Below are 17435 nucleotides of genomic sequence, written 5' to 3'. Positions count from 1 at the left end.
ATAAGGATAAAAAGTCAAGAGGGGCGCCTGGGTGGCTCAGTTGGTTGAGCACCTGACTTCGGCTCAGGTCACAGTTCATGAGTTCGAGCCCCATATCAGGCTGGCTGCTGTCAGCCTGTCAGCACAAAGCCTGCTTCAGATCCTCTGTCCCCTTCTCATGCTCTCCCCTAAGTAAATAAATATTAAATTAAAAAAAGTCAAGAGCCATGTATGTGTGAGGGACAAAGAGTGTTGTAAGCCAGAAACCCAAGTTAAGGAGAGTTGCTTTCCTAGACTAGAAATGGTAGCAAAGTCCATAAGACAAAGTAACTGTGAAACCGTGATACTGAAATTATCCCTGTTAAAACCATGCCCTCTAGTCCAGCTGGCATAATGTTTTAGATGGCTTCATCTCATAAAGCTCCCTTACATTTGTGTCTAAATCCAGTTTAATTTATCCAAACCAGGTAAGATAAAACAAAGACTGTAATATATGGTGCTAAAGTTTACATCTGTGAAGACATGAATAGGAGAGATGCTAGAAATGCACAGGTAGTATGCAAGTAGGTAATTAAACTGATGTTACTTAAGGCACTGCAGAAAAAGTCAAGTTCTTACCGGGTATCAATGATTTTATATCCTATTTAACAAGTCAGGAAATAAACGTAAAATTATAGCACCATATACCATGAACAAACTGTTACGGGTGGAACCGTGTCCCGCTAGAACCCATGTGTTGAAGCCCTAACCCCCAGTGCCTCAGCACGTGACTCTATTTGGAGAGAGAGTATTTGCAGAGGTAATCAAGTCAGGATGAGGTTACAAGGGGGGGCCCTAATCCAGTATGTCCTTATAAAAAGGAGAGATTTTGAGACAGACAAATGTGTAGGGAAAACACCATGTGAACATGAAGATGGCTATTTATAAGCCAAGTAGGGAGGCCTAGAACACATCCTTCTCTCACAGCCCTCAGAAGAAGCCAATCCTGCCTACACCTTGATCTTCGACTTGTAGCCTCCAGAGTGGTGAGAAAATACAGTTCTGCTGTGTAAGCCCCCGTGTGTGTGGTACTTTGCTGTGGCAGCCTGAGAAAACGAATACACGACCAATTGAGGAGGGCAGTTAGTTACGTTTAGTGCTTTGGTGTAGGGAACTAAAAGCCCAGCCCTTCCAAACCTCTTGAAACATAAACTCAATTGCTATTAGGAAAAGAAAAATTACATAAAAAGAATAGTTCCTGGGGGCACCTGGGTGGCTCAGTCAATTAAGTGTCCCACTTTGGCTCAGGTCATGATCTCTCAGTCTGTGAGCTCAAGCCCTGCATAGGGCTTTGTGCTGACAGCTCGGAGCCTTGAGCCTGCTTTGGATTCTGTGTCTCCCTCTTTCTCTGCCCTCCCCTGCTCACACTGTGTGTCTGTCTCTCAAAAATAAACATTAAAAAATTTTTAAGAAAATTAACTTCCATGGTAATCATCTCACAATAAATACCTAAGTCAAATCGTTTCATTGTACACCTGACACTTACACAACGTTATACGTAAGTTACATCTCAAGAAAACTGGGGGGGGGGGAGAAAATTAACTTCCAGCTTCACTTTCTCAAGCTCTCTAATACCTAGAAAACAGCTAACAACCCCAGTGGAGAAAAAATTACCTATTAACTGCCTACTAGGAAAGGAGCAACTTACACCATGTATCTACTTAAATGTTGACACAGAACCTAATAGATGTGGTGTGTGTGCTTATTTAAAATGGAAAGAAAATCTATTCAAATCAATTTATAGGAAATAAAACAAGATATTAAACAATATCACACAGAAGCAGAAGCAGAAGCAGAATGTGGGGCAGTCTACATGACAAATGGCCTGGTTTCTTCAAAACAAAAAAACGTGGCATGGAAGAAAAACAAGAGGAAAAGCCTATTTTAAATAAAAGAGACCCAAGAGATCAAGGTTGAAACATGTTTGAATCAGTAAAAAAGATACTTTTGAGAATAATGAAAAATTTTTAACATGGACTAGTTATTAGATGACATTAAAGAATAACTTAATTTTGCTAGATGTAATAATGGCATTGTGATTATGTAAGAAAAAAGTCCTTCTTAGAGATTCATACTGAGTGTTTACAGGTAAAAAGATATCAGGGACTTACTTTCAAGCATCCTCCTCCCCAAAAGGTTAATGAGTACAATAGCTAAAAAGAAGTCATAAACATATAAAGAAATACGCAATTTAAGATGTCTATCAGGGGTGGCTGGGTGGCTCTGTTGGTTGAGTATCCAAGTCTTGATTTCAGCTCAGGTCATGATCTCAGTATGTGAGACTGAGCTCCATGTCAGGCTTTGCACTGACAGCACAGGGCCTGCTTGGGATTCTCTCTCTTCCTCTTTCTCTAACCCCTCCCTCGCTCATGTTCTCCCTCCCCCCCAAATATCTTTTTAAAATGTTTTAAAAATTAAAAAAAAAACGCTACCCAGCAGACAATTAAGTTGCCGAAAATAAGTTAATTTTCCATTCAATCAGTACCCAGATTGGAATATGTTTCCATTTAATTCACTTTCTACTTGTGTTTCACTTTAAATGTTTATATAACATATATTCTGACACTATGGAAGTAGAGTACCTTATGATTTATATCACTAACCATTAAATGAATCTTGATTTCAAACTTCATAATCAAGTAGAAACATGTAATCAATTTTTAAATATTGGTCTCATGTAAGGAAAGCAACAGGCAAACTGCACAGATGAACCAGAGGCTGCCTCACCTACTAGTCTTAGATTCTCCTAAATTTCTAAAATTACTCCATACTCACAAAGACAATTAAAGAATGTTTTATCCACTACATAGTAAAAGAATCTTTTTACCATACTTATCACGGGAAGCCATAGTGTGAGAGGGAGAGAAAGAAGCAGGAGTTGGAATCCTAAACACCAGGCTCATGAGATATTACAGCTTTTTTGCTGCTGAAATATGGAAGGGGGAGCTGGGAAGGAATCCAGGAATTTGGGACTGAATCGGCTCTGACATTCCCTAACCCTGGACATTGGGTAAATTACTAAATTTCTCCCATCATTAGTTTCTGATTTTATAAGGCTGTTGCGAGATAAAATGAGCCCACAGATGGGAAGTACCTATGACGCGCTAAGTAATAAGCGCTCCGTAACAGTTAAGCTCCCCTTGAAAAAAAGTCTGCTTGTAGATGGGTCAGAAAAATCCCACCACCTGTGGAGGTCTGGTGATTTGATCTTTTGAGTTCTGTGGCTAATCTCTGGATAATTAAAAGGTTTAACTGTGTATTAGGCATTTGCTATTAAACACACACATGAACACATACACACCTGCATAAAACGTAAGCCAGTGAGGTACAACGTGTTCCTGAACTAAGAAATGAACACAGAATGATAGCGTAAAGGTGTTTCATCTGTCAAAAATATTTCATCTGTTTAAAAAAGACATGATAACTATGGTTGTTATAAACTAAAAAATTAATTTTTCCATATAGCATTTCTTTTCTTTGAGATCTCTGAAAGAAGCCAGATTCAAGATAGAGGAATACAGTCTTTCTGGAAACTATCAATTTATACCCTGAAGAAATATAGGAGATAGGACTCCATAGTTGTTTTTGTTTTAGAGGAACCATTCCTGAAATTAAAAACAGAATCATATGTGACCTCATTCAGAATTACTGAACCGTATGTATTTTTTTAAAGAAAAATAAAGTTTCCTTTTTTTTTTTTTTAACTGAACAGCTATTAGTTTTGAAAGTCTTCTTACCTGTTTGATTTGGTGAAGGCGACCAAAGGAAGTATGAATGGGAATGGAAGGTGGAAGAAACTGAAATTTAAAATATAAAAGTCAATACTTGAAACTAAAATAAGATTGAATGTTAGTTATACCTCAATAAAAAAAATAAATAGAAGTCAAGCTGGCTTTAATGTTGCTGTTAATTATTTCTTTTTTAACTTAAAATTTTTAATTTTTTTTAGATTTTTTTAACATTTATTTATTATTTTTGAGAGACAGAGACAGTGTGATCAGGGGAGGAGCAGAGGGATAGGGAGACACAGAATCTGAAGCTGGCTCCAGGCTCTGAGCTGTCAGCACAGAGCCTGACACGGGGCTCGAACCCACAAACTGTGAGATCATGACCTGAGCCGAAGTCGGACGCTTAACCAACTAAGCCACCCAGGTGCCCCTAAAATTTTTAATGTTTATTTATTCTTGAGAGAGAGAGAACAAGAGAGGGTCACAGAGATAGGGAGATACAGAGTTCAAAGCAGATTCCAGGCTCTGAGCTGTCAGCACAGAGCCTGATGCAGGGCTCGAATCAACGAACCCAGAAGATCGTGACCTGAGCTGAAGTCGGATGCTTAAGTGATTGAATCACCCAGGTGCCCTTTCTGAATAATTATTTCTAAACATGAATTAAGTCAATGTTGAATTATATAAAATATATGAATGCCTAATCCATGCTAGCAACAGTATTCGTTAAGTTTAAAATTAATGAAATAATAAAAAACCCAACTGACTCAACTGAAAATTATAATAACCAAAAGTCTATATATATCAGAACAGAAAATAGCTGTTAACATAATAAATACAGAGTAGAACATGAATAGAACATTTTGCTTATCTCTACCTTCCCTTTCCCTAGGTACTAGAGCTTAAAATCACCTTATTTTTTCTTGCCAATTTTACTGTGCAAACAAACAAAACAACCCCATCAAATATCTTGGAACCCAGCTGAGAAAAACATACTTTCATAACACAGAATGACTTAAGACAATCACTTCCAAGTAGCTCAGCACATTTTACTCTTGCTTGTTTAGATTCATGTTGTCTAGACTACTTTCTCCCTTTCTGTCTTATCTCAAAGCTTATGATGACCCACCCAAGAGAGAAATGAAAGAATGGAGGGATTTAAAGCTAAGTGTGAAAAAGAGGCTTGAAAATTACCTTTAAAATTCATTTATCCATTCTACCTGTATCCTGGTTAGTCCTTGAAATGCCAGATAATGAATCTATCATATCTTATTTTACCATTAAAGAGCACACTGAGTTGTGAATTTGGAAATACTTAATGAGGTAAAGCACTGTTCTAGGCCCTGAAGACCCAAAGATAAATAAAACATTTTCCTGTCCTTGAGAAATTCCAAAGTGTAGCTGGGGAAAACTAGGTCAGTGCCAGAACGAGTTATGATAAATGAGAAGTCAAAGCACAGAGACCATGTGTGTCCCTGCCTGGGGTCCTAGGGAAGGCTGCCCCGAGGACAGGAACTCAGTGGACAGAGAAGGGGAAGCAGGGTATTTCAGGGAGTGGGAAGACATGCTCAGGCAGAGGCATGTTTGGAGAACAGAGACTTTCTGTTCAGGGTGGCTGAAATGGGGTACATGATAAAGCATGAAAGGAAGCAAATTTGGGGAAATTTGGCTGAAACCAGATTGTGGATTTTGAACTAAATTTCGGCTTTGAGCCCAATAGGAAACCTAAAGCATAGGTCCTTCTGAGCTCTTAAAACTCAAAGGTATTTTAAATGTTTATTTATTGACAGAGTGTGTGTATGTGTGCAAGCACACGCATGCACACGAGAGTGGGGGAGGGGGAGAGAGAGAGAGACAGACAGACAGACAGACAGACTCCCAAGCAGGCTCTTTACTGTCAGTGCAGAGCTCCATGAGGGGCTTGATCTCATGAACCAAGAGTTGGACGCTTAACTGACTGAGCCCCCAAGGAGCCCCTCAAAGATATTTTAAACAAGATCTTATCTATTTTGGAAAGGCAACCCTAGCAGCATATACAGAACAAATGGAGGGTGGAGGGAAGAGGGACGAGAGGCAGGATTAAAGACCAGGTAAAAGAGGAGGGTCTGAATAAACAAAAGGCAGGAGAAGAGAATGAGGCAGACTGGAGAAATGATTAGAAAGTGAAGAGGGATACCTGGCTGGCTCAGTCAGGGGAGCGTGCAACTCTTGATATCGGGGTTGTTGAGTTCAAGCCCCACATTGGGAACAGAAATTATGTAAAAATAAATTCTTTTTTTTTAATGCTCTTTATTTATTTTTGACATACAGAGACAATGGGAACAGGGGAGGGTCAGAGAGAGAGGGAGACACAGAATCCGAAGACAGGCTCCAGGCTCTGAGCTGTCAGCACAGAGCCTGACAAGGGGCTCAAACCCACGAACTGTGAGATCATGACCAGAGCTAAAGCTGGACGCTTAACTGAGCCACCCAGGTGCCCCAAATAAATTCTTTAAAAAAAAGAAAAGAAAAAAGAAAGCGTGAAAAGAGCTCAAGATTGGCCTGAGGTCCCCAGCTGAAACCTGGGGGTGGGTGGTGGCCAGGAAAGGCAGTAAGAGGAGAGGGGTGGGCTGTGGGGAGAAGAGGGGCACTCCAGAAAGGTGTGCTGCACAAAGAAATGTCTTTATGAAGTAGCTGGGCTGAATTTTTATTTGATTAAAAAACATATCATATGATTTTTAAGGAGCATATAACCTCACTAGTCCTATTTTGCTTAAGAAAGTATTAAAACCAGTTTGTTTTTTCCTAATCATTTGCTAGAAGGTAGAGGAAACGGTGAAAGTTGTAGAAGTAACAACAGAAAACTGATATGCGGTAACTGAAAATTCACGATGTCTAAGTTACACCTGACGGTTAGCCACAATTACTTCATCAAAATAATTCACTGACAGACAAACAGGGCTAATTCTTAAGTATTTCAATATTTACTGGGCCCTTATTAGTCTAAGGAACTGCTTTTCTGCTCAGAGGGGAAGGAAAAATTAAAAGAAAAACTAGTAAGCCATAGTTATTACCCTCAGACATCATATAATCCAGATATGAAAGCGAATTATTCTGTGAGAGACACGGAAATGAGTGTTAGAGGCAAAGTGGGGTGGGAATAAAAAGCAAAGATTAAGGGAATGGGCACAGGGAGTGGGAGAGAGAAGAGAGAGAAGGCACAGGTGGCGTCTGAGTTGGGACTTGTAGGATGAGGAGTCTGACAGTATAGCCATAGAAAAGGGAAAGTATAAGGCATGTTTTAGGAAGTATGCTTTAGGAAAGATTATTAGTTTTGTGTGAGTGTACCACCAGGTAATCTCTGGAGGGATAAAAGATTCCAAGGTCCAGAGGGCAAAGATGCTGGAAATCCCTGAATGACACACTCAAAAAATTTAACCATAGCAAAATGATCTACTTTAGTATACACAGACGAGCAGATGGTACCTAACAGCACGGTCTATTTAACTTGGAAAGAGACACACTCAGATACTCATCAGTCCTGAGCCTGGTTCACTCTCTATCCAGAGGATGAGTATAAAGAAAAAGGTATCAGGGCACCTGGGTGGCTCAGTAGGTTGAACGTCCAACTTCGGCTCAGGTCATGATCTCACGGTTTGTGGGTTCGAGTCCTGTATCAGGCTCTGTGCTGACAGCTCACAGCCTGGAGCCTGCTTCGGATTCTGTCTCTCTCTCTCTCAACATCCCCCCGACCCCTGCTCATGCTCTGTCTCTATCTCTCAAAAATAAATAAACATTTAAAAACTTTTTTAAAAAAGGAGATAGTGAACAGCCCATGACTGCTGACTGGCCAGAAATTCAGACTAGCCTGTTCTAATCATGTTCCATGGTTCACAGTTCAAGAAAATTCCTAATTCAAATCAATAAGGCTACAACTAGGTGGCCCTTCTTACAAAAGTCAGGAAACTTTTCTCCCTAAAACTTGCATAAAAGGGATATGTTGGACATATAATTTGTTACTATATGGAAGTGTTATGAATAATGTTAACAAGACTTTCTCTTTCAAGCACCTGTTTGTATGAACCGTGATAATGGTGATAATGCATGTGATGTGCTTAACAGAACGCCATAGTATGTCTCAGAAAATGGTGACCATACTACCACTATCACCGTTATCACTACCATCATCAAAATATTTCTAGAATTTGGGGTGGGTGCCTGGATGGCTTGGTCAGTTAAGTGGCCAACTTTGGCTCAGGTCATGATCTCGTGGTTCATGGGTTCGGGTCCTGCGTCGGGCTCTGTGCTGACAGCTCAGAGCCTGGAGCCTGCATCTGATTGTGGGTCTCCCTCTCTCTATGACCCTCCCCTGCTCACACTGTGTGTGTCTCTCTCAAAAATAAATTAACGTTAAAAAAATTTTTTTAAATATTTCTAGAATTCAATGTTTAATAACATATCAACAACCACTAGAATTATTTATGGTAGCTTTATAAGACTTGGATATCTATTCCTTCCTACTCAGAATTCTTCATTCTTTTTCCCATCTAATCTTTTAATTAATTTATTTTTAATAAACTTTATTTTTTTAAGAACACTTTTAGGTTCTTAAACTGAGTGGAAGGTATAGAGATTTTCTCTGTTCTCACATGTGCATAGCCTTCCCCACTATCAAAAGCTGAGCAAAAGTGGTAAACTGTTATAATAGATGAACCTAAAATGACACGTCATCACCACCCATCATGTTATACATTGTATGGATTTGAATATATGTACAATGGCTCATATCCATCATTACAGTATCAGACTGAGTGGTCTCACTGCCCTAAGAGCTCTCTGTGGTCCACCTATTCATCTTGATCTTTTTTTTTAATAGGAACTGACTCACTTTTTTCTTATGATAAAGCAATGCATGCAGAGTACAAAACATAATGGGAAAAAACCTAGCAACATCACCATACAGACATGACCAGACCAAATGTCTCCGTATTTATTTTTCCAGACCTAGATCCTACTTCACATACTATTTTGCAGATTGGGTATTTTTTCTTTATAATTTAATATTTCCTGGCTCTGCATCTGGGGATGCTCATGGCTTTTGGCTCCTGAGCCAGTGTCTTTAATAATGTCTACTGTTTATGAAATTCTGCACAAACTCAGCTTGGAGGGTGACCACTCTATACGCCCAAATGCATACAGGATGGTGAAAACATACACCAACTTTGATGCCGAGTGGAATCTTCTGAACAATGAAATGGCATCAAGACTAAAGGTGTGGATGAGGTCACTGTCCTTAACATACTGACCAAAGGCAGCAATGAGGAGAGACAGGATATTGCCTTCCCCTTCCAGAGAAGGACCAAAAAGGAATTTGCATCAGCATTGAACTCAGCCTTGAATGGCCACCTGGAGAAGGTGACTGGGGGCCTACTGAAAACGAGGCTTCCAAACTGAATGCCTCCCCCATGAAGGTGCTGAGGAGTGACGGCGACTCCCTCACTGAGACCATCTGCTCAAGGACAACTAGCAGTCTACAAGGAAATGTACAAGACTGATCTGGAGAAGGACATTGTTTCCAACACATCTGGTGACTTCTGCAAGCCAACGGTTGCCCTTGCAAAGGGTAGAAGAGCAGAAGTAGCTCACTGATTATGAACTGTTTGACCCTAGATGCCTATGATCTCTAATTCTGGTGTGAAGAGGAAAGAAAATGATGTTCCCAAGGGGATCAGCACCATGACCGAGCAAGCAGTGTCGCCTCCAGAAAGAATTGGAAAGGTACAAGAGCTACAGCCCTTATGATCAAGTAGTAGGTCAAAGGAGACTTTGAAAATGCTTTCTTGAACCTGGTCCAACATATTCAGAATGAGCCCCCGCTCCCACCGATTTTGATGACTAACTGTGATTTCATAAAGGACAAGAGGGTTCATGATAAGGTCCTGATTAGAATCATGATTGCCCACAAGTGAAGGAATGGGACATGTTAAACATTAGGTCTGAATTCAAGAGCAAGCATGTCCTGTCCCTGCACCACCACACGCAGGAGACAGCAAGGGCGCTACCGGGAGGCGCTGCTGTGCCTTGCGATGGGGCTGAATGAAGTCTGAACATCCAGCAGTGGTGCTGCTGTGCTTCCAGCTCCAGTTCTAGAAAATCACCTTGGACTAACAGCGCCTTTGTGCCTATCCCTGTGAGGATTGTCCCCCACCCCAACCTTATTTTAGTTGCCTAAGCATTGCGTGGCATTCGCCCACTAGTCTCTCCTTTTATTTAAAAAAAAAAAGTTTATTTATTTGCGAGAGTGAGCTAGCACTGTCAGTGCACAGTCCAAAGTGGGGCTCAATCTCATGAACCAGGCGATCACAACCCGAGCCAAAATCAAGAGTTGGACACTTAACTCCCCAGGCCACCCAGGCACCCCTAGTCTCTCCTTTTAGCCAAAGTAATAAAAAGTTCAAGGACTTAGAAGTGAAATCTATGATGTGGAACACTCTGCCTCTTATGTACTGTATTATAAACAGATACACTACATTTTTACTGTAAAAACAAAACAAAAATTTAAACCTAATATATTCTACATATCTTTCCATGTTATTTTTTTTAATTTTTAAGTAGGTTCCACACCCAACATGGGGCTTGAACTCATGACCCTAGATTAAGAGCGACATGTTCTACTGACTGAGCCAGTCAGGCAACCCACTAGCAATATCATTTTTATTTTTTATGTCTATTTATTTTTTGAGAGGCAGAGAACAAGCAGGGGAGGGGTAGAGAGCAGGGAGAGAGAGAATCCCAAGCAGGTTCTGGGTTGTTAGTGAGGAGCCCAACACAGGGCTCAAACTTGCGAACCATGAGATTGTGACCTGACCCAAAATCAAGAGTTGGATGCTCAACCAAGTGAGCCACCCAGGCACCCCCTGCAAAACCATTTTTAAAGGCTGAATATTACATGAATGTACCATAAGAAGCAGCACCCGTTATGTGCTGGGCATGTCCTATCTCACTCAATTCTCACAACAACCCCTGACATAGACACTAATATTGTCCCTATTTTATTTAAAATAACTTTTTTAATGTTTATTTTTGAGACAGAGATAGAGCACAAGTTGGGGAGGGGCAAAAAGAGAGGGAGACACAGAATCCGAGGCAGGCTACAGGTTCTGAGCTGTCAGCACAGAACCCAATGTAGGGCTCGAACTCAGGAGCTGGGTGATCATAACCTGAGCTGAAGTCAGACGCTTAACCGACTGAGCCACCCAGGTGCCCTAATACTGTCCCCATTTTAAAGATTGGAAAAGCGAGGGGCGCCTGGGTGGCTCAGTCATTTAAACTCCTGAGTCTTGGCTTCAGCTCAGGTCATGATCTCATGGTTCATGGGTTCAAGCCCCATGTTGGGCTCCATGCTGATGTGAGGAGCCTGCTTGGGATTCATTCTCTCTCTCTCTCTTTCTCTCCCCCCGTCCCTGGCTCGCTCTATTTCTCTCTCAAAATAAATGAAGTTAAAAAAAAATTTTTAAGATAAAAAAAGTGAGGGCCAGAGAAATTAGGCAACTTGCTCAAGTTCGTATACCTAGTTATTGCTAGAGGTGGGATTCAAACTCAGATAATGAAGGCACATTCACTTAGCCTGTTCCGTCTAGTTGGACATGCATACTGTTGCCACATTTTTTTTTTGCTCACCCTTATAAACAGTGCTGTGACAATAATGTTTAAGCTAATCTTTGGACATACCCTTAATGAATTCTTTAGGAGAAATTCATAGAGATGGAATTTCTGGATCACAAGGCTGTTGATACATATTGCCAAACTGCCCTCCAGAAAGTTTATACAAATTTACTGTCTAGCACTGTATGAGAATATCAATTTCCTTCTCTCCTATCTAATTAACATTAGATATGATTACTAATTTAAAAACTGTATTCCCATTCCTAAAGAATACTATACAAATAACTGGCTCTCCAAAGCAAGCAGAAAATACTGTGAGTTCTCCACAGTTTTGGATATTCTCCCCCGAGGTTTCCCTTTATTAGCATTGATCACTGAGAAGCTGTTATACAGTGGCATGCAACAAATCTGAAAATACAGGTTTTCCCCTAAAAAAAAAACCCATCAAATACACACACACACACACACACACACACACACACACACACACACACCTTTGAACAAGCAGAATTTTAATACATTTAATTCATGCTACTGATTCTCATATTGTCATCATTCAAATGCCTAGAAAGCTAATACAAAATGTGAAACACTCAGGTTTATAAGATTTATAACCTAATTTGAAAGACATGCTAACCTGAACTTAAATATATACATATGCTCTATATAAATTACGGTACTTTAGCTGTATGATGATGACATGTTATAAAAGACAAAATAAAAGAACTGCATGTTGTGGTAAACTGTTCTGAACTAACTATGAAAGACTTTCTGGAAGAGGTTATTTTTAACTGGTATCTAAAGACGGGAAGGAACTGGTTAGTTTCTGGTAAAGGCCTAGAATTTCTCATTGCGGGGTGCCTGGGTGGTTCAGTCAGTTAAGCGCCTGACTCTTGGTTTCAGTTCAGGTCTTGATCTTTTGGTTTGTGAGTTCAAGCTCCACATTGTGCTCTGTGCTGACAGTGTGGAGCCTGCTTGGGATTCTCTCTCGCTGTCTCTCTGCCACTCCCCTGCTTGCTTGTGCGCACTTGCTCTCTCTCTCAAAATAAATAAATAAACTTAAAAAAATCTGTTAAAAAAATAAAAAAGAATTTCGGGGCACCTGAGTGGCTCAGTCGGTTAAGAGGCTGACTTCAACTCAGGTCATAATCTCACAGTCTGTGGGTTCAAGCCTGCGTTGCGCTCTGTGCTGCCAGCTCAGAGCCTGGAGCCTGCTTCCGATTCTGTGTCTCCCTCTCTCTGCCCCTCCCCCATTCTCTCTCTCTCTCTCTCTCTCTCTCTCTCTCTCTCTCTCTCAAAATAAAGCCATAAAAATTTTTTAAAAAAGGAAACAATTTAAAAAAAAGGAATTTCATATTGGAAAACTTTATCCAGGAAATCCTGAGAAGACTGCCTGACTGAAACTGAGGCGATCAATGGGAATGTAGTATGAAAGGTCTGGGGAAGATATGATTTGAACTTGAGCTATAGAATCATTAGCCACAGGAAGGTTCTTAAACTGGGCAAAATATGAACTGGACTTGGCTGATTCTTTTAGGAATGACATGAAAAATTAATTGGAGAAAAGAGGGCTTTTGGAAGAGAGTCTCCCACAGATTAAGTACTACAGGTGCTGTTTGCAAGGGACTTACCTTAGTTAATTTTACTACACAAAACAAGGTATGAAAATAGAAATAAAGTGTCTCATGAGCTGTCAGTAAACCTCACTGCTATCTTTTGTGTGTAAATTTCTCATTGTGCCTTTATCTCACACTCTAGTGGAGAAAGTCCTTGGGAGGAAGCAAGAGGACCAGCACCAAGGAATGCTGTCTTGGGGGTGGGGAGAAATAGGGGACATTGGGGTGGGTGCTGGATGAAGGTGATTCCCAAGCATTCATTACCTGCATGAAGGAATTAAGAAAGATCAAGCTCAGTTCCATCCAAAAGAGAAACCACAGAAAATTAATATTGTAAAGACATTAAATTCTTTGGAAAGAATTTTAACTTTATTATGGTTGCTAATTTTTACCTATTTTCCTCCTGTAGTTACTGAGATAAAGCACTTAAAAAATCCTCAACAAGAGCTGTGTGCTATGTTTACAAATGCCTCTCTCTGGGGGTACCTGGGTGGCTCAGTCAGTTAAGCCTCCGACTTCGGCTCAGGTCAGATCTCACATTCGTGGGTTCAATTCCCGCGTCAGGCTCTGTGCTGACAGCTAGCTCAGAGTCTGGAGCCTGCTTCTGGTTCTGTGTCTCCTTCTCTCTCTGCCCCTCCCCCTCTCACGCTCTGTCTCTCTATCAAAAATAAATAAAACATTAAAAAAATTAAAAAAAAAAAACAAATGCCTCTCCCTAGTTCCTACAGTGACTGACACTGAACATGAATTGAATGTAGGCCAGTAAGACCAAGAATAAAGCCGGGCCAGGAACATATTATACACTCACTACTGGGTGGGCCATACATTAAATTTAGTTTGTAGTTAGTTGCCAATGAGAAAAGGAAGACCTAATCAGAGAACTTAGTAGTCATAAAATTAAAATGGACAAATTGCTCAAGGAAAGCACAATCATTTCTGAGAGGAAGATGAAACATTTCTCCTGCTCTGTTTCGCGTAGGCAGGGGTAGAGGTGAAGAGATGCCGCTGCACCAAATTCAACAGACATGCCAGGAAGTGAATTCCTAATGGAAGAGTAGGGAACAGGCATGTGAACTATGGAGTTCCTAGGAGATACAGCGAAGGGATAATTTGGGGGGGTGGGGGGAGACGTGATGCCCACAATCAGAAGAAGGCCTCAGGGGGGCACCGTGGTAGCTCAGTGTTAAACATCGGACTCTTGATCTCAGCTTGGGTCTTGATCTTGGAGTTGTGAATTCAGTGTTGGGCTCCATGCTAGGCATGGAGCTTACTTTAAAAAAAAAGGGGGGGGGCCTCAGGTTTCTGTTCATTAGAAGTGGGGCGGAGTGATTTTCTGAGAGTGGGGAGCAAAATATTGGAGCTTAATTCAGAAAATAATTGTAAGACAGCAGATTTTTATAAGGTTTGGAAATACGCATCTTTATCTGCATATTAAAAGGCACCCACGGTTCTTCAATGACCTCTAAGACTGCAAGTTTTTCTAAGTCACTCCTTCTCCTTCACTGAAGTACATGAAAAGCAGCCCTGATTTGAAAATTTTTAATTGTGATACAATATACATATTTCCCATCTTAACCATTTTTAAATGTACAGTTCAACAGAGTTAAGTACATTCATACTGCTGTGCAACCAGTCTCCAAAACTCTTTTTATCTTGCAAAAACGAAACTCTATAACCAATTAAATACCTCTCACTCTGCCCTCCCCCTACCCCCAGGCAGCCACCATTCTACTTTCTATCTGTATGAATTTGGCTACTCCAGGTTCCTGCCACACCAATTTTAAGGACAGTCCAGTAAAGGATAGGACTCTTACACTTATGATTCATCTTATCACTCAATAATACGTGTATTTTTTCAAGAATGATGTTTCTATTTTGTGATGTGATGTATCAGCTAGAAATGAAAACACCTGTTGTTGATGCTTTGTGAAAAGCAAATAGAAATGCTATACATTAACAGTCTTCCTGTAATTCCATGCTCCAGAAGTAACTACTGATAGATTGATACATACCCTTCTCGACATCTCTAAATACATACAAGACCATGACAGACATATGATTCTGAACCCTAGGTCTAATTACCAGGTACAAAGGTTAGCGAGGCTGCTGAGGATAGCATAGCGGAAAGATGGAAGGAACATGGATGTCTGATGACATCACTGCGCCACTGATTTAACCAACCCTGGAAGATCCTTTCCTTAAGACTTCTGGTCATTTGAGATAATAAATGTCCTTTATTGTTTAAGTTGCTTCTAGTTGTAGTTTGTTACTTCTGCCAAAAGCATATTAACTATCATGTCATTCTCCTAGACAATTCAGCCTATCTATCCCGAAAGCAAATATAAACCTCTCAAGTCTTACAATAATAATGAAGTGATGACTTTGAACAAACTAAAAGCTCATGCAGACTACTGTTACAGTGAGTGAGACCAATAAGCCTCAAAACTCCTGTCATCACGTAAGTGTAAATGACGTCAGTTGTGTCAAACACAATCTGTTATATGTTTTTTTTTATAAAAATTCTAAGATTTAATATATTTATTATTCATTACAGCTGTATCCCTGCTTTCAGGGGGGCTCAGTCAATAAGTTTTTATATATATTTTAGGTTAACAGCCATATAAATGGTCCATGTCCTTGATAATTCCATCCATATTGTTTTTACATGTTCTGGGTGAATCAGCATTACCTAGAGGCTTCCCACTGTTTGAGATGTGGCTCAAAACTTTCCTCTCTGGAAAATCTTCTCTGACTTTCTGACTTTCCCTCTAGTCAGTCTCCCTCTCTCCCTCTCTCCCTCTCTCGCTCTCTCTCGCTCTCTCTCTCTCTCATGCCCCCTAATCACTCTGTGATTGCTGCTATGAGAAGATGTATCTGTTTATTTTTTTCCCATAATATTTTATTGTCAAATTGGTTTCCATACAACACCCAGTGCTCTTCCCCACAAGTGCCCTCCTCCATCACCACCACCTCTTTTCCCCCCTCCCCCTTCCCCCTCAACTCTCAGTTCATTTTCAGCTTTCAATAGTCTCTCAAGTCCTGCATCCCTCTCTCTCCCCAACTCTCTCTCCCTCCTCCGCTCCCCCTGGTCCTCCATTAGGTCTCTCCTGTTTTCCTGTTAGACCTATGAGTGCAAACATATGGTTTCTGTCCTTCTCTGCCTGGCTTACTTCGCTCAGTATGATGGTTTGTTTTAAAACACACATTATGGGGGCGCCTGGGTAGCTCAGTTGGTTAGGTGTCCAGCTTCGGCTCAGGTCATGATCTCACGGTTCGTGGCTTCGTGCCCCGCGTCAGGCTCTGTGCTGATAGCTAGCTCTGAGCCTGGAGCCTGCTTCAGATTCTGTGTCTCTCCCTCTCTCTGACCCTCCCCTGCTCATGCTGCCTCTCTCTGTCTCTCAAAAGTAAATAGAACAATTAAAAAATAAATAAAACACACATTATATTAAACTTAACATTATGCAAATTAAGAACCTAGAATTCCTAAGGAAACTTATGCATGAAAAAAAATGCCAGGTACACGTCTGTCCTATTACTAATAAAACATCTAATATCTACTGAGCACTTAGTATGTGTCAGCGCTGTGCTGAGTGCATTACACTGATTTTTTTTACATGCTATGAGCATTTTTCCTTTAAACTGGGTTAAAACACACATAACATAAAATTTGCCATCTTAACTGTGTTTAAATTTTTCTGTTTTTTTTATTTATTTTTGAGAGACAGAGAGAGACAGTGGGAATAGGGGAGGGTCAGAGAGAGAGGGAGACACAGAATCCGATGCTGGTTCCAGGCTCTGAGCTACCTGTCAGCAAAGAGCCCGACACGGGGCTCAAACCCACGAACCGTGAGATCATGACCTGAGCAGAAGCCAGACGCTTAACCAACTGAGTCACCCAGGTGACCCTGAACTGTGTTTAAATGTACCAGTTCAGTGGTGTCAAGTATATTCACATATTCGTGCTATGTGCTTTTTTTTTCTTTTTCTTCCCGTTTTATGGAGATATTTTACACTGAATAATGTACTCAGCAAACCTATGAGGAAGATACTATTACATTCCCGTTTTACAAAGGAGGAAATGAACACATAGAAAGGGTAACGTGCACCCAAAAAAACCAAGATAGTACGTACGATGCCATTTATTAAGTCCTTACTTCTCATTCTTCAACCCAATCCAATCTAGCTTCATTTCACCCCATCCCTCTCTCCATAGAACTTGCTTTGATAACTCAAAGGACATCATTCAGTCTTTTTTTTTTTTAATTTTTTTAATGTTTTATTTATGTTTGGTACAGAGAGAGACAGAGCATGAGAGGGGGAGGGGCAGAGAGAGAAGGAGACACAAATTGGAAGCAGGCTCTGAGCTAGCTGTCAGCACAGAGCCTGATGCGGGGCTCGAACCCACGAACGTGAGATCTGACCTGAGCCGAAG

At 40.7% G+C, this 17435-nt stretch overlaps 1 protein-coding gene and 1 pseudogene across 7 annotated transcripts in view; one reads left to right on the top strand and one right to left on the bottom strand.

The window, feature by feature from the left end:
• Positions 1-17435, bottom strand: part of LOC115283916 (protein FAM122A-like) — a 97192-nt gene that overhangs the window by 67921 nt on the left and 11836 nt on the right. For all 7 annotated transcript variants that reach the window (XR_003905092.1, XM_029930409.1, XM_029930405.1 and 4 more), the window contains one exon: positions 3756-3815. Coding sequence is in view for 6 of the 7 variants with exons in the window: in XM_029930409.1 (XP_029786269.1) it covers positions 3756-3815 (60 nt within the window). In the remaining variant the exon portion in view is untranslated. The remainder of the gene's footprint in view (positions 1-3755; positions 3816-17435) is intronic.
• On the top strand, positions 8848-9829 carry LOC115284281 (annotated as a pseudogene).

The sequence above is a fragment of the Suricata suricatta genome, chromosome X (assembly GCF_006229205.1).
Source record: "Suricata suricatta isolate VVHF042 chromosome X, meerkat_22Aug2017_6uvM2_HiC, whole genome shotgun sequence".
NCBI lineage: Eukaryota > Metazoa > Chordata > Mammalia > Carnivora > Herpestidae > Suricata > Suricata suricatta.
This window is presented reverse-complemented; position numbering and strand designations above follow the sequence as displayed.